Source organism: Pongo abelii, chromosome 6 (assembly GCF_028885655.2).
Source record: "Pongo abelii isolate AG06213 chromosome 6, NHGRI_mPonAbe1-v2.0_pri, whole genome shotgun sequence".
NCBI classification, from domain to species: Eukaryota; Metazoa; Chordata; class Mammalia; order Primates; family Hominidae; genus Pongo; species Pongo abelii.
The window spans coordinates 41,549,253-41,571,495 of NC_071991.2; the positions used below are offsets into that span (position 1 = coordinate 41,549,253).

General features: G+C 40.5%; 1 protein-coding gene across 10 annotated transcripts in view; it reads right to left on the reverse strand.

Annotated features, from left to right (window-relative positions):
• HECW1 (HECT, C2 and WW domain containing E3 ubiquitin protein ligase 1) overlaps nucleotides 1-22,243 on the reverse strand; it is a 456,699-nt gene that overhangs the window by 119,455 nt on the left and 315,001 nt on the right. For all 10 annotated transcript variants that reach the window (XM_054558880.2, XM_054558879.2, XM_054558881.2 and 7 more), the window contains 2 exon segments: nucleotides 4,873-5,015; nucleotides 397-497 (listed from right to left, as the gene is read on the reverse strand). In XM_054558880.2, the coding sequence (XP_054414855.1) occupies nucleotides 397-497; nucleotides 4,873-5,015 (244 nt within the window).

The window sequence follows — 22,243 nt, forward strand, 5'->3', positions numbered from 1 at the left end:
GCAACTGGCTAGTCTATATCTAGTTACTAGGTAGAAAGATGTTTCACGTTCATTCATTCATTCATTCATGTATGTGATGATTAAACACCTATGTGGGTGCTGAGAGTAGGAAGATAAATAAGACAGAGCTCCCTATCCATGTTGGCCTCATTGTTAACCTTCAGTCCACTGTCTAATTTCTACCTTTGGGTCACTAGAATGAAGAAGAGCTTCTCCATCAGAGGGACAGCAACCTGGCTTCCAGAATAGATCACTGGCTTCTGGGCCTCAAATGGAGAAGATAACCACAAAACCTAGGATATGTCTGGAGGGAACCATGGTTATTGTATTTTAGAAAAAGGAACCACACTTATGACACTAGCCTAGGACAAGACATGAAGTTCATGCTGAAAATACCTGGGTGGATGGAGGAAGTGATCTCAAATCGGAATTGCAGCTGTCCACTCACATGATCTGTTGGAAGCCTGCGGCCAAGTGTGTAGCTGACCACCCTATCCCTAGAAGGAAATAAGCACCATCACAGTTCTGGTCAATACCTCTCTTCCTAATGACCATGCAGTGTGCTTTCTATACCAGTGGGTGAGGCAGGCAAGCCCAGGGAAGTCCTGATGTGCTCAACAGCAATACAAAACTGTAAGGAAGTCCTTATCAAATACAGATGCCCCTCGAACTACCATGGATTATGACCCAATAAACTCATCAAAAGTTGAAAATACTGGCAAGTCAAAAATGCATTTAATACATTTAGCCTACCAAACATCATAGCTTAGCCTAGCCTACCTTAAAAGTGCTTGGAACACTTACATTAGCCTACAAATATGCAAAATCATGTAACACAAAAACAAAACTATTTTATAATAAAGTATTGGATATCTCATGTAATTTATCGAATACAGTCTACTGTAGAGTACCGTATCACTTGTTTACCCTGTGATCACATGGCTGACTGGGAGCTATGGCTTGCTGCTGCTGCCAGCTTCACAAAAGTATGTTGTGTATCGCTAGCCCAGGAAAAGATCAAAATTCAAAATTCAAAATTCGATGTATGGTTTCTGCTGAATTCATTGTAAAGCAAAAAATGGTTAAGTTGAACGGACTGTCTGTATTCTAAAGCAGTGGTAGGGTAGGCAAACTACAGCCTGTGGGCTAAATGCGGCCCACCACCTGTTTTTGTGTGGTTGTGAGCTTTTTACATTTTAAATAGTTGGAAAAAGAAACAAAAGAAGAGTAACATTTTGTAGCATGTGAAAATTATATGAAATTCAAATTTCAGTGTCCATAAATAAAGTTTTATTGGAGCACGGCCATGCTTGTTAGCTTACGTATTATCTGTAGCAACTTTCATGCTATAATGGTAGAGTTGAGTAATTTAGACAGGGACTGTGGGCCTTGCAAAGCCTAAAATATTTACTACCTGGCCCTGTACAAAAAAGTTTGCCAACCTGTGTTCTAAAACAGAGACAGAGAATAAAAAAAGACACGGATGTCCTTGGCCTGCTTTTCCTGTGCAGATTGCCATTTTCCAAATATGTCCTCAATGATGGACAGTGCCAGCAGATGCATATCTTGTGGTATATATGTAATGTCTAAGAAAGGATGCTGTCATGGTTACTGGAAAGTCTGTGGGCGCTACAGAATGGCACCTGCTCCAGGATGGAGCAGAGCAAGACTCGTGGGCTGAGTTCTTTGGCTTGTGACTTCCACTTAACACCAATTGCAGGGATCCACATGTAGGGACCCCAAGTCTCCACCCTGGACTTTCGTGCCATCCCCTCCACCCCCTCAAAGCAATTTCTTAATTATAAAAAGAAAACTTTCTAGAGGCAATCAACCTGAAACTTTGCTATTATATTTTCATTAACAATACAGCTTCAACAGAGTAAATTGCCCCTTACCTGGGCCTAAATAGGAAGAGTGACCACCTTCGGATATTCAGGAGTTAACAAACCCAGGGTACCCAGTAATAACAAACATATAGCCCCAAACCAGTGTTACTCAGATGACTCTGTATTTATTCCATTTATTAGTTTGTGACATGAAAATAAAAAGATAAATCACTGGCTGATAGTGTTTTAATGTTTCTTTCTAGAAAACACTGGCATTATGAGACAAACAACCTATATCCCAACAAGCCCCTGACTTAAAAATTGTTCTTTGATAAGCCATGATTTAGTGTTTGGAGTTCCTCAGAAGTCCATTAAGTAAAGCATTATGTGCAGAAAAAAATAGGATGAGCTTCAGTATTTTGTCTATTTAGAAAGAGCCTTTGGTCAATATTATGAAGTAGGTCTATTACGACCATAATGAAGACATCCCAAACCCAAAACTTAACTGAAATCAGGCCTAAAGACAATCAGACAATGGCACAAAAATTACATTTATTATGCTTTGCATTTACTTTTGGGGCTTTTCTTTTTTTTTGCTTTTCACCCACTTAACAAATATTTTTTGAGCCCCTGCCATGTGAAAGGTGCTACAGTTGATACAAAGCATGTCATACATTGACCCTGCCTTTAAATAGCTTATGTCCAGCTGGGGGCATAAGGTAGGACCACTAAATAATGGTTCAAGACAGCCAGTGACACTTCAATGCGAAGGTGAGATGGTTAGAGTTACAGGCAGAGAGCCAACAGAAGCCTGGGATTTTACAAGCCAAGGAATCGAGAGAGGATTGGAAATGAGAGTGCATGTGTGCCCAGGGGGGAAAGGTGCAAATATCTCAGGGCAGGGAGTGAGCCGGTACAGGTGGAGCCAAACGTTTCAGAAGCCACAGATGCAGGGGCTTTATGAGGAGAGCATGTGCTGAGGGCAGAGGGAAGCTGCGGTGCAAAGTGGATTCACTTTTGTTATGGGTGCACTCTGGGGTTCTGCCATGGCTCAGGCTGCATGGCCACTGCTTCCATGGCCATCACCCCAACACTCTGCTCCTAACCACGGTGGGACACCTCCGGAGGAGGCAGCACTGCAGAAGTGGCCCCCAGGGGCTGTGGAAGCAGAAGGCTTTGGAGGAGGAGCTGCTCTGCGCTGCCACCAGGGGGCGGTCTGTCATCCCATCAAAGAGGGTGGGAGGAAAAACGCCTCCACGGCTTGCTGTTGCTGCCTCTTGGAGAGGTGTAAGCTCAATCACACTCGATCTGTGCTCTCCATTTCCCTGGGTGGCAAGAACACTGGGAAAATCATAGCTAACCTTCTTCTGGTCGGGGACACCCTTTTCCACCTCAGGTACTTGCTTTCAGCTGGGAATGTGCCTTTCCACAGTGGGAGGCTTGGAGAGCGGGACAGTGCCAAGAAGATAGGAGCCGGCAGCTTGGACTTAGGAGAGAACTCAGCATGGGAGGGCAGAAGGGCTCTGCGGCTGCAGCGAGCTGGAGAGAGAAGTTCTGTTCCATACGTACGAACTGATATCTGTCTAATGCATGCTGGGCGGCGGTGCACTGGGTGCTGGGGTAGAAAGAATCCCACACAGCCCCTGTTTTTGTTCTCCAGCCTACCCCCTGGCAGAGGTGCTAACAGCTGTGAGAGCAGCCACTAGGGCAGAGAAGGAGAGAAATGAAAAGCGTGGCCCACAATAAACTAGAGAATCAGTCCCAGGAACCCTGAGAGAAGTCTGTTGTGCCGGGATGGCCCCCGGACTTTGGAGAGACACAGGTGTGAGTCTGAACTCCGGCTGGATCTCTGCCACCCACAAGCCTTGGGTTTACATAATTATTGATCCTTTTGAAGCCTTCTTTCCTCGTGGAGGAATGGTGATAATGCTGTCACAGAAGCGTTATGAGGACTAAATGAAATAAAAAAGATCACAAGGAATACCATTTTCTTTTGGGTTCCTACTACGTGCCAGTGACCGTGCTAGGTTCTTTATGTACACTTTTTGTCTGTTTAATCCTCACAACCACGAATGGCAAGTGCAAAAGCTGCGTGTGACACGTGACTGCAGCTCCATAAACTCAGCTCCCTTTGGCTGGAGAGTTAGTGGCAGGTATCTGTGCACCCTGCTGCATACACACCATAAGGTTCCAATTAATAATAAATGTCTTTATGATAATTATCAGTGATTCCAAAGTCCTTCTGATAATCTAAAGAACTTTAAATTAAGACACTTGGAAATTCTGCATATTATTTCTCATTCTTTTGCTGTCTTTGTAAGGGTTACATTGTATATAAGTATATGTTTATCAATAGAAAGCTTTATTTAGTGTTTTCAAATGTAGTCCCTGTTACCTAAAGAAATGCATATTATACATAGGGCTGTTATCTGGTCATAGTCCACTTTAATGAGAACCATGAGTGGACATGAATGTAAAAGAGACAAAACAGAAACCCATTCTCATATACAACTGAATTTTGTGAGCATCTTAACTGCTGTCATTCCACGAGAATCAGGCTTTCAAATTCTCATCCATGTTATCTAGCATCTGCAGATACTAGTGTCTTCTAAGTAAGACACTCTACAGTAGTTACCCAGTATTTCATCTTGTTATGGAAATGTCACATATGATTAAATCTTACATACCAGACCGGCATATGAATGAAATAATATTCTTCATAGTAAAACAAACTTTAGTTTCTATCTGTACAGAAAAATGCCCCATTGAGGGCTTCTTTTAATACTGTTTAATACTTTCAATAGGATTTTTTACTCTCTTGGGTAAGTAACCAGTGTTACACAATCAAGTGAAAAGGGATGGGTTTGTTTAATCTAACAAACACTTATGTTGGCTCAGGCAACATAATTAGTAGGAAAAGCCAAGGACATATAATGATAACATTTTGACTCTCTGTGAGACTATACTATTGCAGCCTACAGGCCACCTTTGGGCACGGCATGTTGGCGGGAACCTAGTGATAGTAAGATCTCAGTCACAGGTTTACCCTATGGCGTGTCTCTCCAGGAGTCTTTGAACGGGCATCGACAGCTTTCCCAAGAAGCGCTTGATGATGGGGCGGCTCTTGGCAAACTTGTCCTTCACCTCAATTTCCAGCACGTCAGTGGGCAAGGACACAAAACTGAATTGCTGCAATGAAAGAATATGTCACATCAATTAACTGAGAGGTTGGAGGGCTGGCCAATTCCCAGTCCATCTGCCTTGATGCTGTCACTGTAGAACATCCTAGCTATAATATACATATATATAAAGGGTCTCAGAAATGCTATGAACCCTGTTTTTTCAGTGAATGAGGGGCAGTGACAAGATGCTTCTGCAGGGCTTAAAAATAGGCTTATTCTTTGAGATTCAAGCAGTAAAATCAGCACACTTTAAAGAGAAAGAATGCCACCAAAGCCTCACCATACTTGATTGAAGGTATTATACTTTAAGAAAGAACAAGCACAAACTCACCTGTAATTAAGAAAATGTACTTTAAATCAACAATGCAATATAGTTTTTCATGATTATGATGGAAGAGATTTCTAGAAGTTTGGTAATACCCTGCATCCTTGAGAGGGGGAAGAGACAAGAATTTTCACACTGTTTTGGTGGGAATGCAAATTGATTTGACCTTTGGGAAAGGAACTGACAATATTTACTGGCATTTAAACTGCAAATTCCTTCAACCTAGAATTATATTTTTAGAGATTTTCCTTCTGGATTAATTTGCACAAATGTGCAAAAGATACATTTAACAGGGATGTTTATTGGAGCATTACTAACAATAGTAAAAGACTGGGGAAAAACCCAAAACTGTTTACAAAGAGGAAACTGGTTAAGTGAAGGCTGATAAATCTTTGAAACTGAGAACTCTGCCATCGTTAAAAAGAAAGGGGTGAATCAACATGCACTGACATGAAAAGACACCCGAGAAACTAGGTGAAAAAGCAAAGCGCAGAAGAATACGAAGAGTAGGATTCCATTTGTACTTTGAACTGCAGAGAAAATGTCTAGAGGGGGATGCGCCAAATTGAACTCCAGGAAGTGGGCTGGTAGGGGAGGGAGAAAGCAGGTTTTTTACATTTTACTTCATTTGATTCTAAAGTATTCATTTGTTAGCCGGTTGTGGTGGTGGGCACCTGTAATCCCACCTACTTTGGGAGACTGAGGCAGGAGAATTGCTTGAACCTGGGAGGTGGAGGTTGCAGTGAGCTGAGATTGCACTACTGGACTCCAGCCTGGGCGACAGAGTGAGACTCCATCTCAAAACAATATACACAAAAATTTAAAAAAGTATTTGTTTGTTAAATAGTGTATGGTGTGACTTTTAAAATAAAACAATAACAATTAAAGGAAGACTGTGACCATCAGAAGTTGGCTTGGTCAACATGAATGTCAGGCCTCAGAGCCCAAGCTAAGCCATCATATCCCCTGTGACCTGCATGTATACATCCAGATGGCCTGAAGTAACTGAAAAATCACAAAAGAAGTGAAATGGCCTGTTCCTGCCTTAACTGATGACATTACCTTGTGAAATTCCTTCTCCTGGCTCAGAAGCTCCCCCACTGAGCACCTTGTGACCCCCACCCCTGCCTGCCAGAGAACAACCTCCTTTGACTATAATTTTCCACTGTCTACCCAAATCCTATAAAACGGCCCCACCCCTATCTCCCTTCGCTGACTCCCTTTTCGGACTCAGCCCGCCTGCACCCAGGTGATTAAAAAGCTTTATTGCTCACACAAATCCTGTTTGGTGGTCTCTTCACATGAACGCGTGTGAAAATTAAAAGTGTAAAAAGGAGACTCGGGAAGGTAAATGTTGGCATTGCCCAGCCCAAACTACCTGGGAGGAGGAAGTCTTAATTAACATTGAATGTTACTGTCCCCTTAATCAAGGGCTGTGAAACACCTGAAATAAATACATATTTTTCTTTTATTCTGATGAATCCTAACAGCAATCCTTTTTTTTTCTTTTTTTTTTTTTTTTGAGACAAAGTCTAGTTCTCTCGCCCAGGCTGGAGTGCAGTGGCAGAATCTCGGCTCACTGCAAGCCCCGCCTCCCAGGTTCACGCCATTCTCCTGTCTCAGCCTCCCGAGTAGCTGGGACTATAGGCGCCCGCCACCACGTTCGGCTAATTTTTTGTATTTTTAGTAGAGACGGGGTTTCACTGTGTTAGCCAGGATGGTCTTGATTTCCTGACCTCGTGATCCGCCTGCCTCGGCCTCCCAAAGTGCTGGGATTACAGGCGTGAGCCACCATGCCCGGCCTAGCAATCTTTTAACTTTAGTTGATTTCTATTTATAGAGATTAAATATGCTGGGCATGCTAATGTGAGTATCTTCTTTGTGGCAGTCAGGATGAGCTAGGGCATGCTGCACTAACAGCCAACTTCCAAGTCTCAGGGGCTTCAAGTTGTATTTCTTGCTCACATTCTCACTGTGGGCTGATGGAGCAGCCACCCTCTCAAGCATTGCCAGTTACAGTGACAGAGGCAAAAAGAGCTCCCCCTGTAAATAAGTGTTCACTTCCAAACATAGCTCCTCAGAACTAGACACAGGCCCCAGCCACCCTCAGGGAGCAGGAAGTGTAATCCTATAAGGTGCCTGGGAGATGGTCCACAGAAATATTTGACAAACAGAACTAATGAGTTCCACAGTGACCATGTGGTACATCTGATTGCTATTATAAATTAGTTTTAGTTAACTCCTATATAACTCCTAAGAACTAATCATTCCCAGTACTGAGAAAACTGAATTATGGGCATGTCAAGTTTGAGGATCAAACCCAGGAATAGGTACTACTCTAAAAAGGCCTTCCTAAGTGAGAATCCAGCCCTGCTGATTGTCTCAGGTCCTTAAAACTTCTATGTCTTTGGTCCAGTTATTCCATTCTGGAGTGTATTATAATATATCTTCTAATCTAAATACCCAACAATAGGTTAGGTACATTGTGATATGCACATATAATAGAACAGTTTATACTTTTCTAAATTATAATAATTTATATATAATTACATGTAACACTAAATGCTAATAAGATGGAAAATGCTTGTTTTGCAGTGTTAAGTAACAAAAGCAGGACAAATACAATTCATGATCACAATAATATGAATTATATGAATAGAAAAAGACTGGAAAAAATTACAACAGATTTTATAACAGTTGTTTTACCAAGTAAGAATATATTTTCCCCCATTTCCTTTTTCTGTATTTTCCACGCTTTCTATAATGAACACCTATTATTTTCACAAGGAAAAACATAATCACCTTTATTAAAATGAGACTATTTCTACCTACAGTAGCCTACATGGGACACTGAAGGTAGCTTATCAAAATGTATTATGAAACTTAGGTGGAGCTTCTGGGTTCTTTCCTCCCTCCACAAGAACTTTCTTCTTAAACTCTCTTTACACACCCACCCCTTCATCCCAGACATCAACCTTTCTCCCTACCAGGCCCTTGTCTCCATGCCATGGTTACTGGAGTCCATTTAGACCCCCAGCTAGGTCAGGCTCTGTTAAGAACTAGTGAGTAGTCCTGAAAATGTAAAAGTCTGCCTGTTTGTGGACCAGCTACTTGCACCCATGAGCCTCAAGCCAATATCATGGATTTCACCTGGCTACCCTGACTTGGCCTTTACTTCAAGCCTCTGAAGAACCTTTGGAGTGAGATAAACTTGGCTTTATTCCTAGCTCTGCACATCCAAGTTCTGGACTCTCTTATTCACAACCTCTCCAAACCTCAGCATCTTCACCTGTAGAATGGGAAAAGAAGGCCCACGCCATGTCAGACCAAGTTTCTTCCCTCTCCATTCCTATTCTATCCAGACCCCACCTGCCTCATGATTTACTATCACTTTCTCCTTTTGACTCTCTGGTTATTGAACTTTCTTAAGTTTACTAACTCATTTCAGCTGGCCCTTAATGGCCAATAATCCTATACAGCTGTTTGTAGTAATCTGTAGGCCTATTTCAAATGCTTAGTATGCAGACTAAAGCTATGATTGTCCTATTACTAAGGCCCACTCTTTGTTTCCAGAGAAACGGCCACTTCTTGGTTAAAAGATAAATTTGTGAACTATATCTGCAAAAGGTTTTTTTTTTTTTTTTTTTTTTAAAAAAAAAAAAAAAGGATGTATTGTTGCCTAAGCCCTCTGCTGGTTTGGGAATTTTATCTCCTTGCATCTTACTTCACCAGTGAAAGAAAACCAGTGTGGAAATGACAAAGCCAATGCTGGGCATCCTTGGGGGTCTGATGCCTGGCTATTTTCCATCTTTGTCCTTTACCTTTTGATCTGAGCTTTTCAGAGCAACTGTAACACATGCTTGGGCCAACCAATGAATAAATGGCTCCTCACCTCCTCACAAGCTGTGAAACTGTCCTAAACAAAAGACTATTGGCACTCGGGTCAGAAAAGAAAGTTCCATAGGTCATTTCTTCATCAGAGCATCAGAGTCTGAATTCTCTTTCTTGGCTGCACTTTAGGACTTAACTGTTAGGCCTTTTCAACTGATCAGCAACAGCAGGAAGACAGCTGTACAAGGCCCACCGCTGGGGCCACTGTGAGCAAGAATGATGCATATAGTATTCCTACAGGGTCAAGCACCCTTCTGGCTAAAAGTAAACTTTCTTTTGTTTAAGCACAGGTGTTGGGATTCTTACTTTTGCTTTGACCAGTGGATCTTAGCCTTGGTTCTCAGAATAATCTGGGAAGCTTTCACAATAGTACCCATTACTGGGTCCCGTTCTTGACTATATTAGACTCCCTTGAGAGAGCAGGGCACTGGTAGCGTTTAAAGCTTCTCAGGTGACTCCACTGTGCAACTGGGTGGAGAACCACTGTTCTCTCAGCAATAATCTATTTTAATACCAAATAATGTTACAGTTAGGAAAGTATTTCTTACACCAAATCTAAATCTTCCTCCATGGCCTAAATATTTAGTCCAATGATCTGTAAAGCATTCTTGAAACCTGAGTTTAATAGCTTATTTTTTGTTGGCATTCTTATTAATGGCAGTGGATGGAAGTGACTCTCTACCCATTAGATGCCAGTGACACTCCCGTAGATATGGTAGCCAAAAATGTCTCCAGACATTGCCTCATGTCCTTTGGGAAACAAAATCACCCTTGTTGAAAACCACTGATGTGCTCCTATCATCTTCAATCGTCCAGAGAGATATTAGGATTGGTGCTGCAATATAGGAGGATGTTATTTATTTTGTTTGTGTTCTTTACTCAATAGGCCATTTATAGAACTAAGATGCTTATTATATTCCATCTTGCTTCAGAAAAGATCTGAGGTAGATCGCCTCTAAACAGAACTTTTATAAATTGAACTTAATGAAATTAAAACAGGGTAAATAACTAAAGGAAATATTTAATTGGCAATTATGTAAACTGGTAGCAGTTGCATAATGAGCAATTTAGGCAGAGATTAGGAGAGTGTTGGTAAATAAAGGAGGGGAAAGTTGTATTCATTCATTCATAAACACTTGTTGGGCACTGGCTGTGAGCTGGGTGCTGGGACACACCTACCACCCTTCTGTGCTGGAGTGCTGGGGCCACAGCCTCCAACTTTAGACCTCAGAGTCTTACATTGCAGGCAGACAATGACAAAGCACTGCTATAGTAAGGCTTCCCAAAGGCTCAGTCTGATGGACAGGTAAGAGATGATTTCCCAGAGAACATAATGCTTTAACTGAGTCTTAAAAAATAAACAACTGGCCATGTGCAGTGGCTCACGCCTGTAATCCCAGCACTTTGGAAGGCCGAGGTGGGTGGATCATGAGGTCAAGAGTTCAAGACAAGCCTGGCCAAGATGGTGAAACCCCATCTCTACTAAAAACTACAAAAATTAGCCAGGCATGGTGGCAGGTGCCTGTAATCCCACCTACTTGGGAGGCTGAGGCAGGAAAATTGCTTGAACCTCGGGCGACAGAGTGAGACTCCGTCTCAAAAAAAAAAAAGCAAGTATCGGTGGGATGAAGAAGGAGTGGGAGGAACATTCCAGGTAGAGGGGTGCCATGGGCAGGGGCTGAAGTTCACAGAGTACATGAGTCCCTTGGGGAACTGCAAGTGGCTTACTACATCTGGGTCATACTGGAGGATCTTGTTGTGGATGAAACTGAATAGATATGTAGAATCCAGATCATGAACAGCCTCCTGGCCACAGCTTGGACTTATCCTGAAGGCATCTGGGAGCAACTGAAGGATCTGCACCATGCAAATGACACACTCAGATCTGCAGTGTAGAGAAGCCACTGAGGCAGTGCTGAGGGGTGGCCCATAGATGGGTCAGGCCTGGAGGAGGCAGATCAGGTAAGATAAGTGCAAAGTGGTGGGAAGACTAGCAGGCAAGGAGAAAAGGGTGGCAGAGTGTGGACTGGTTAAATGTCAGTGAGAGCTATGGAATGTGGGAGAGGAAGAGGTCACAAATTCCCAAGCCTGAATTCCCAAGATTGAGGGCATGTGGGAGGAGTGACATAGCTAGGAATGCAGAGAGGGGCTGAATGACTGAGTGTCCCAAAGCAATGAAGGAACAGAATGATGGAAATAGAGGCCTGGGTATGGAAGGATAGAAGACTGTACAGGGCTGGAGAGCTTGTGATATTTCAACAAGATCTAGGGTATAAGTGCAGGAATGGATGGCTCATGGTGAATGTAATTGAAGGTCAAAGAGATTGGGGTGGTCAAGGAAACTATGAGTCATTCATGCAGACCTTGATCATCTGGAGAAATGTTAAAGACATTGTTAAAGAAAAATAAAAATTGGGCTGGACGTGGTGGCTCATGCCTGTAACCCCAGCACTTCGGGAGGCCGAGGCAGGAGGAATGCTCAGGAGTTGGAGACCAGCCTGGACAACATGGTAAAACCCCCTCTCTACTAAAAATACAAAAATTAGCCAGGCATAGTGGCATGCACCTGTTATCCCAGCTACTCGGGAGGCTGAGGCAGGAGAATTGCTTGAACCCAGGAGGCAGAGGTTGCAGTGAGCCAAGATTACCCCACTGCACTCCAGCCTGGGGGACAGAGTGAGACTCCATCTCAATAATAATGATAATAATAATAATAATAATAATAAAGAAAAATAAAAATGGAGGCCACAGTCTAGATATACCCCAAAGCCAGCTGCCCATAACCATGTAATCAAAACTTGTCATCCTAATTTCCCTGAAAGGCTCTTTCTAATTATAAACATAAAATGTAAGCTTTACCATCCTTGTCCACATGACTCAACAAAATTAAACCAGTCAGCTATAGACAAATCGGCTTAAACAGCTCTGTTTTGCTTGAAAAGAAAAACAATAATGTATAACAGCCAATCATGGAAAAAGTCAAAATACTTCCTCCTTTTTGCTTTATAAACTGTGTTGTAACTGCTTAGTGGAGCTTTTTACCATTTGGTTTGAAGTCTCCCAGATTGTAATCCATACTTTTTGTGTGACAATAAACTTTGCAACTTTTCCTAACTTGGTCTGCTTTTATTGTTGATATTATAAAAGGAAGATTGTGCTGTAGGTAGAAAGAGTTTTACTGGCTGTGGCAGAGTAAATAATGGGACCCATTATTGCCTCAGTGTAGCTAAGATGATGAGGATATGGATGTGAGGGTGATGCTATAATCAAAAAGGAGAACTTTGTGGGAAATTTCAGACATGAGTTAGGAAGTATTTTCACTTAGTATTTTCATTTAGGGAGAGGTATGAGAAAAAATGACTCCAGTCTGTGAGAACAGAGGTATAGTGATTCATTTATGCACACTCACAAATTTATGAAATTCAGAAAAGGTTAAGAATGGGAAACTGGTAAGGAAAGTTAATTCGATTTGGGTTGTGTTAAGTTTGAAGGGGTAGAGAATATTCAAGAGTAAGGCAGGAATACCAGTTAGAAGTGGAGATTAGATACCCCATGATGTGGAGGAAGGGTAGTCTTAACTGTGTGACATAGGTCATGACATCAGTTAGACTGGCATCTAGCTTTGCCTCTCCTCTCTTGCAGCGAGATATAAAGGGGGGAAATGAAAAAGAGGTTTCATTCACAAGAGGCTGCCTGGTACCATTCAGCCAATGCCATTATTTATTACTAATGGAAATTAAATGGACTGGACTTGGTGCTTTCTGTGTAAAAGTTCTCCCTGGAGGAGAAAGAGCAGGTAAGAAGCAAGTGGAGCATGTGAACTATAGCTACTTTTCCTTAGAACCTTACAATGTATGTGACTTTCAATTCAGGTGGCACTAGTCATTAGGTTTAAAAATGACATTCAGAAATAGTGCTGCCTAAAGTCAAGGACAATGATAGACAACTCCATTAGTAGAGTAGGAATTGAATCAGGAGCATTCTTCCCCCTTCTCGCTAGCAACATAACAGCATTTTACATTAAGAAGTGGTGCCCTTGGAGTATGGTCATGGGAGAAGATCTGCCCCTCCCAGTAGTGCGTGGTTTGACTCTATCCTAGGAAGGAAGTGCCGGAGACCATGCTGCTGAGACATAAGCCTTGTAACTGCAGGGAATCTGCATATATGTGTATATATATATATATGCATATAATATATGGAAAGTTTATATTTCTTCTTGAAATATTTGCATAAGAGCAAATAAACTGGATTTTGATCAAGCCTTCACCATCTCTCTCCATATGAGAATCCTCAGCCACAAAATAGAATAATATTGATTTTATTGATATGTACTGCTATGGCAAATTAGGCCAATATCAATATTTAGTTGTGGTTTGGTAGAATGGGAAGCAAGGTCTCTGTGTATGTATTTAAATATGTAATATGCGTATAATTGTATATGTAAAATTTGTATATTATATATTTGTATATTATATATCTGTACATATTTGCATATATACATATACACATACATATATTATACATATATGTATTCTGTCTATATCTGTATCCATATCTATATTTATATCCATATGTATATCTCCAATCTTTTACTTCTGGAGATGATTCACTTAAACACCTATAAAGAAAGCATAGGATTGGATGAACAGACTGGAAACTAAGAACAAAATCTGCTGTGTGATCATAAGCAATGTAACTGACCTTCTTGTGCCTACTTTAGAGTGCCCAGAACATAGAAGGAAGAAAAGAGCTATTATTCTAACTTTGCCTTCTGCACGTGCTTTGTTGGTAAATTGTCATCTTCAGTGATGCTCCCCATCTGTATATCTTGGTCAACCTTGGTCAACCTTCAGGAGCCCATATCCAATCAGTCAGTGAGTCTAAATTTTCTTCCTCACTCTAGAGTCCATTCTTTCTCTTTACTTCCACTAGTCTATGTATGGCTCTTGTCATTCCTTGTCCTTGTAATTACTTCCTAACTGGTCTCCCTGTCTTCAGCTTCTCTCTTACAATTGCCAGTAAAGTTATGTCTCTGAAACGCAGAAAAACTTGGTACACAGAAACCACACGTGATGTGAACTGAGCACATTGATAAATGAGAAAATGAATGAATGGCAACTTCCTGTGGTAACTGGATAATGATACTGCAAAAATGGAATACAATCCAAGGTTGTGGGTCAGCTTAAATATATTCCTTTATGCATGCTAGACTGCACACTCAAAGCCCGACTCACACCAGTTATTGTTCTGGCAGAAAATCTAAGGATTACATTATAGTGATGCACTTCTCTGAAGAGGAAGCAAAGTGAAACTTTTCATCTGGTGTGAGGTGTGGCCACCTACACAGGTTGGCACTGAAGGATAATAAATGTGGTAGAGAGAATTCTGAGATGGTCCTCAAGATTCCTGCCCCCTGTGTACACACTCTGTATAATCCCCTTCCACTGGGTGTAGGTGGGGCCTGTGAATGTGTTGGACGCCAAGCCATGATTAGATTACCAAGCAACTGACCTTGAATTAATCAGTCGAAGGGGAGATTATTTGGGTGAGCCTGACCTAATTAGATCAGCCCTTAAAAACAAAAACATTGGGCCGTGTCTGAAGTCAGAGGGACAAAATGTGAGAAGGATTCAATGCAAGGGACATTCTCCATCAATGGCTTTGATGATGGAGAGGGTCAGGTGTCATGGACCACTCTGGCCAATAACTAGCAAGGATCTCAGTTCTGCCAACAACCTGAATGATCTTGGAAACAATGTTTTCACCAGACAAGGCCCTAGATGAGAACACAAGTGGTTTCAGCGTCTGAGATCCTGAGCAGAGAATGCAGGTTGTGCCCAGACTTCTGACCTACAGAACAGTGAGATAATAAATGGCTGCTCTTGTAAGTTGCTAAATTTGTGGCAATTTGTTATGTACTGATAGAAACCTAATGCAGTAGTCTAAATTAGGGCAAGTAACAGCATAATAGAGATATACTTTGAACAAATATGCAGTTATTTGTTGACAGTTGATGTTTAAATCAGTGTGCTGTAGGATCTCTGAAACTTGTTTCTATGTGATGTTGACAATTCTAAGAAAAAGAGCTCTGAAGAGAAGTACTAGCTTAAAAGGGTGAAGAAATTTTACTGTTAGGTGTCTCAAAGGCTTTAATTATACAAATGTGCATTGTGAATTTGCAAGATAGTATGCAGTGCTTCCATATTTGACTGTGGCACCTCCCTCTGTGTGTTGTGTGTGTAGTATGTGGTTGACTGACGTTATGTTGATCATAGTTGGGGAAACTGTTATTTTGTGTCTAGTTATACATCAAAGTACTGAGGGAAAAATAACTGTCAATCTAGAGTTCTATGTCCACAAAACTCTCATTTCTGAGTGAAGTAAAAATAAAAACATTTTCAAATATACAAAGACTTAGAGAGCTTAGCAACCACAAACTTTCAGGGCCTTTTTTTCAAACTTATAATTTATAGATTATAATAATAAACCAAGGCATCAGATTAATAAAAAGAGATATAGTAGAGATATAAAAAAACTATGGTTGTTCTCTCTATATATTTTTGGAGATACAGCTTCCACGTTTTGCGTATATTTTGGGTATATTACTATGAAAACATTCTGAAAATAAATAGAAAACATATATAATGAATATTTTCTAGAAAATAAAAAATTTAAAATTAATTCAAGAGGAAATAGAAAACCTGAATAAATAACAAATAATTGAATTGATAATCAAACATCATGTAACCAGAACACGTTATAAGTATTTTCCCAAAATTTCTTGGATCAGATAATCCTGGTCTTTTATAAGCCAATCAAGAAAATTTTTAAAAAGGGACAGCTACCCAAATCATTTTCTAAGGATAGGACATCTTTGATACAAACTGAACAAGCATAAGAAAGGAAATGAAAGATAATTACAGAAATCCCAAATAAAATTAGCTGCAAATCAAAAACAGTATTTGTATGAAAAATACTAAAATATGTCTTCCAGGCCAAGTGCTATCCATATGATCCCTCCTGTGAAATCAAGAGACCCTTTCTCCTTGGTCATTTCTAATGTTATTCAGGAGGGTATGCAAGACTTCTGACATCACCTTTTATACTAACTTTATTTCATCTTACTTTTTACTAAAACATTTCCTTGGTTTCCTGTTCCTCACCTATATTTAAATATATTTTATCTTGCTGTATTCTATGTATTTTGTATGTTTTCAGTACTAGAAGGGATGCAAATATTTCAAAGTGTATCTATATATAAACATAGATGTAAAAGGATGTTCTGTGACTCAGATTTGGCACTTTTGTGCTCACAGGAAAACTCAGGTCATTAAGTGCCCCATGATTGGTCAATAATTGGGGCCAGATACCCTCCTCATCCCATCAGACAGCTTGTTAGTAAGAAAATTTGGACTCCATCTCTCCTCATCCCAGTCCCAACAATGCAGCCATAATCCTTACAGAGAAAAGTTGAGGGGGATCTCTAAATCCCTTTCCATGACTCTCTTTTCTCTCAAAGGTGCTGGAGTAGAAAAAAGGGACAAAATAATATATGTCTTCTTTCTTCTCTGCGATGGCTTGAATATCCCTACGAAAACTGACGTTGAAATTTAACTGCCATTGTAACAGTATTAGAGGTGGGGCCTTTGAGAGGTGATAGGTCATGAAGGCTCTGCCCTCATAAATGGATTAATGCCATTATTGAAGGCATTAATTATCAATGGGTTCCTGATAAAAAGGATGACTTTGGCCTGGTTCTCCTTTCTCGTCTCTTGCTTCTGCTTCTGTCTTTCTACTATGTTCTCACCAGATGCCAGTGCCATGCTACTGGACTTCCCAGCTTCCAGAACTGTGAGCTGAATAAACTTATTTATAAATTACCCAGTCTGTAGTATTCCATTATAGCAACAGAAAATGAACCAAGACAATTTCCAAGACCCTCAAACCACAATTCTGATCTGTAGTGGATGGCATAGGAGGCTGGGGCAAGAAACAAGAGATGTAAGCTGAATATAAAATTAGACTTGATTGGATTACTTATAAATACAAGTGACCAGAAGGTTATGGAATATGCCCAAGACATTATTAAGATACCCTACCAAATTGAGACTGCTCAATAAAGCATCTATCTATCTATCTAACTATCTATCTATCTATCTATCTATCTACCTAGCTATCCACATGTGTACATCTGCATATATGTACACGTGTGTGTGTGTGTGAGTGTCTTGGTAAATATATAAAATATCCACTTCTGTTCAAATGTCCTTGATTGTATTAGCTGGGCTTGAAAGCTTATTGCAACTCCATTGCTATGGCTTTATGGCTTTGCCATTCCACTGTTCCACATTATCGGCAGGCTGCATAATATCCCCTTTTGATTACTCTATCAATCACTGGACTTGTGCTGTATTAATTCTGTTTGTATGTTTCTCTCAAAAACACACTAAGTTATACCCATACCCATTAATCCCTCCCTAATATATAATGTTCTCTTAGTCAAGGATGGATGCGTTAATAATTTAAATGTTTGTCATAAGCTTTTACAAGATACATAATACCTTCTCTGCTCCCATTCTGGGCTTAAAATTAAAAAAAAATCCCAGAAAATGTGGGATTAGCTAATTAATCATGGTATCAGTATAGTGATAATTACATAATACACGAAATCAATAGCATAACCACAGTAATTCTGTTGTTACAAAATTGCAATTTAAAGTAATTTACAATATTATAAGAACTCTATTGATATTTCCTGATATTTTTAACTTTGAAAAGACTGTTGTTTCATTTTATTTATTTTTTTATTTATTTTTGAGACAAGGTCTTGCTCTGCCACCCAGGCTGGAGAGCAGTGGTGTGATCATGGCTCACTGTAGCCTTGACCTCCCGGGCTCAAGCCATTTTCCCACCTCAGCTTCCCAAGTACCTGGAACTACAGGCACACACCACCATACTCAGCTAATTTTAAATTGTGTGTGTCTGGAGATGGGGTTCTGCTATGTTGCCTAGGCTGGTCTTGAACTCCTGGGCTAAAGTGATCCTACCACCTTGGCTTCCCAAAGTGTTGGGATTAGAGGCATGAGCCACTGCACCTGGCCTGTTCGTATTTTTTTAGTAACTTTTTTCCAGGCTAATAACCCATTGCCCTGAAAAATGCTGAGAAAGCTACACGGAGCAAAGCCTGTCATGACTTGAGATTTGTTACTGGAGCATAGTTATTTTCTTCTAGCAAGACAAGCCTGATGGAGACAAAGATGGGGACCTGCTAAGAGGGCCCCCAAAAGGATGGAATCACAGTCAGAGATGAGCCTGGCTGAAGTGGAATTTCTGCTGTGGCCGTTTTATGTAGATACGCCAAAGACAATTGCCTACCATCTCTGAAATTTCTTTGGTTCTCTCCCACCTGCCTGCTCCATCATTCCTGATTCTTGTATTTCCTCATTTCTAGATACTCCTTTGGCTCTGTCTGTACCTGGTTTCTGTTTTTCTGAAGCCTTTGTGCTTAGAAATCTGCTTAGATTTGCTCTCCTCAGACTCTAGCCCCACCTTTGATTTTTGGTTATCAGTCTTACAGGATGTCACTTTTAGTGTTAGTCTTCAGCTTTTTCAATGAACGAGGTACCAGTTCCAGCTCCAATCTGTAGTGTTTGCCAGTTTTCTTGGTGCAAATACTCCCTCGATGGCTGATTTCACTAAATGTGGAGTTGGGAAGAGGTGTACACGGTTGGTTCCTGTCAGCTCACATGAGCTGGCTCCAGCTCACCACCCACCACTATGGATGGATGTGCCAAGCTAACCCCTTGCCCAGCTCACTCTATTCCTCCATAAGACATTGGCAATGGTTTTCAAGGAGTTTCACTGCTGCTCTCAAAAACTCTATCTTATGTCCTCAGAAGTTGAAAAATGATGCTAACAGACAAGTGCAAGGAACACTTTGGCAAGTGAATATCAAACAGTGTGTCTCTGAGTCTCAGGTTCTGTGAATGAGCCTCAGGCATCACTGTAGAACAAGAGGCAGTACCTCCAGTCTCCCACCCCACGTAAACAGAAGAGTGTCCCCTGTGTTTTCATGTTGGTGTTCCATTCATGAGTTCCTTTCATAAAATGGTTCAGCAGCTGATTTTACTAACAAAAGAACTGATTTTTGTACTTAGATGATGGTTGTCTATGTCAGGGAACTTAAAAAATCATTTGTGAAACTGCTGTCCTGGGGAAATAATGCCGTCTTTAGGGCTGCTCACATACTCACCACCAGTACCAGCTCTGCATTTCAGAGAATGATTTTCTTCCATAAATGTGATTTTTTTGTGCTAATGACACTGTTTACTTTGTCCAGGTCAAAAGCACACTTTAATGTCTGATTAAATTATCTCGTAATTTCTAATCAGTCAGGACTGAAGTGAATGATCTATCTTAAACCAATCAGAGATTGTTTACAACTCCTTGGGGCTGGCTGATGACAGTAATCATTTAGCAATTGTGCTTAAATCCTGGAGAGACCACGACTCTTGGCCAGGCACTGTGATTTATCTCCAGGTGACGGGGCTTTTAGCTTAACCTGGCTGCTTGTACTGCTCCATCAAAAAGGTTTTGGCAATTTCCCTTTCTAATAAGTCTCATTCTCATTTACTCATGATGTTGTCGAAATGATTAAATGTGGTAACTCTGGTAAACAATCTACTGGTATATATAATTCTGGTAAAGCACTCGGCATCAAGAAATATCTTCTAAAGGTCGGATGCTGTGGCTCACGCTTGTAATCCCAGCACTTTGGGAGGCTGAGGCAGGCAGATCACCTGAGATCAGGAGTTCAAGACCAGCCTGGCTAATGAACATAGTGAAACCCCATCTCTACTAAAAATTCAAAAAAATTAGCCAGGCATGGTAGTGTGTGTCTGTAATCTCAGCTACTTGGGAGGCTGAGGTAGGAGAACTGCTGGAACCCAGGAGGCGGAGGTTGCAGTGAGCCGAGATCGTACCACTGCACTCCAGCCTGGGTGACAGAGCGAGACTCCTTCTCAAAAACAAAACAAAACAAAACAAAAAAAACCAACAAACAAAAAAACAATTCAAAAAAGAGAAGTATACTCTAAAGGTTCAGGCCCAACCCTGACCCTTGGTGTTTATGCCTATATTTGACTCTTCAAGTTGTCTGCCAGTGGTTTGGGTAATTGTAGGGTAATGATTTGGTTATGTTTAAATTGTTTGGTAATCTTTTGGTTAGGTTGGTGCAAAGTAATTGCAATTTTGGCCATTACTTTTAATGGCAAAACCACAATTACGTTTCCTCCAACCTGATATTTAACAACATCTCACAACCAGCACCAGCATTAGAAAACACCCTGAGCTCTCTGTACTGTTTGTTTGATGTTCTTCTCACACACCAGAGCCCTAGTTTAAACATACTGTAGGGAGATAAGCAAAGGGATATTGAAGAGACCAGAAGACAAAAGCGAGGGATCATGGCTAAGTATATTTACCTCCACACTTCTCTGTGTTCATGCCTCAGCCTGGTCCAGTCTTCCTTGTTTCCCACCTGGCTTCTGTAATTGCCTCCTAACTGATGTCCTTGCTCCCTGCCTCCTATCAGCAGAGTCGGAGAGTCTATGTTCCACACCTCGCCAGCAGCCATCATTGTTGATCTTCTTCAGTTTGGCCATACCATTGCACACTGCTGAGCGTGCAGTGGTATCACACTGTAAGTTTAATTTTCATTCCTGGATGTCAAAATAAGTTAAACACCTTTTCATAGGTTTAGTGGCATTTGGACATCCCCGCTTTGTGTGGTGGCTGTTGAAGTCTTTGTTCCATTTTTCTGTTGGTTTCTGTCCTTTTCTTTTTGATTTTAGGGGGTAGTGTTTGTAGTCTAGATATTAGTTGTCACCCAGACATAGCTCAACATCTTTACCCACTCTGTGGCTTGCTCTTAATGGAAAGTTTTGATGAACGGTGGTTCTTAATTTTATTGCCATTCAATTAATTATTCTTTTATTTTATGATTAATGCTTTCTATTTTCTATTTAAGATTTTTTTTTGGCTTCCACAAGGACATGAAAGTATTCTTACTTGTTTTCTTATGAATTAGAAGCTTTATTGTTATAATTTCATATCTAAATGTACAATTGATTTGGAATAGACTGTGTATGTTTTGGGACTGCATTCAAGGTTTCTTTCTTTTCTATATGGACAGCAAATTGACCCAACATCTAATTTTGAACAGGCTATCCTTTCCGTAACGCACAGCAGGAGCACTGCTGTCGTAAAATTATGATGATATGTGATGCATCTATTTCTGGATTCTAATCTACTTAATTAGCTATTTGTCTGTTCTGTGCCAATGCCACACTATTTAATTCTTAGAGCTTCATATTTTATCTGGACATCTGGCAGTATAAAAGTCTGCTTTTTTTTTCTTTTCTTTTTCAAGACTCTCTTACCTCTACTTGGCATTTTGTATTTGCATATAAATGTTAGAATTAGCTTGTCAAGTTACATTAACATATCTCCCAGGACTTTGATTAGGATATCACTGAAACCACAGATCAATTTGGGGAAGAATTGACACCTAAAGAATATTGACTTTTCTAAGCCTTGAACAATATCTCCTTTCATCTAGGCCGTTTTAAATTTCTCTCAGCAAAGTGGTAGTGCACGGTGTAACCATCTTCCTCCTCTGTGGTTAGATTTATTCCTTGGTTTTTGATGCTATTATAAATAGTATCTTTTAACGATTTTTATCTTCTATTTGCATATAGAAATATTTATTTTACGTATCTACATTTTATTTATTCAGTTACTTTGCTAAATTCACTAACTAATTTGGGTAGTTTGGGTAATGTTTTATACTGTTTACTGACACAACAATGTTATCTGAAAATACAGACAGTTTTGTGTCCTCCTTTCCAAAGCTGACATACTTTATTTGTTTATTTTTTTACCTTGTTGCACTGGCTAGAATCTCTAGCACAATATTAAACAGAAGTGGCTAAAGTGTGCATCCTTGTCTTATTCTTGGT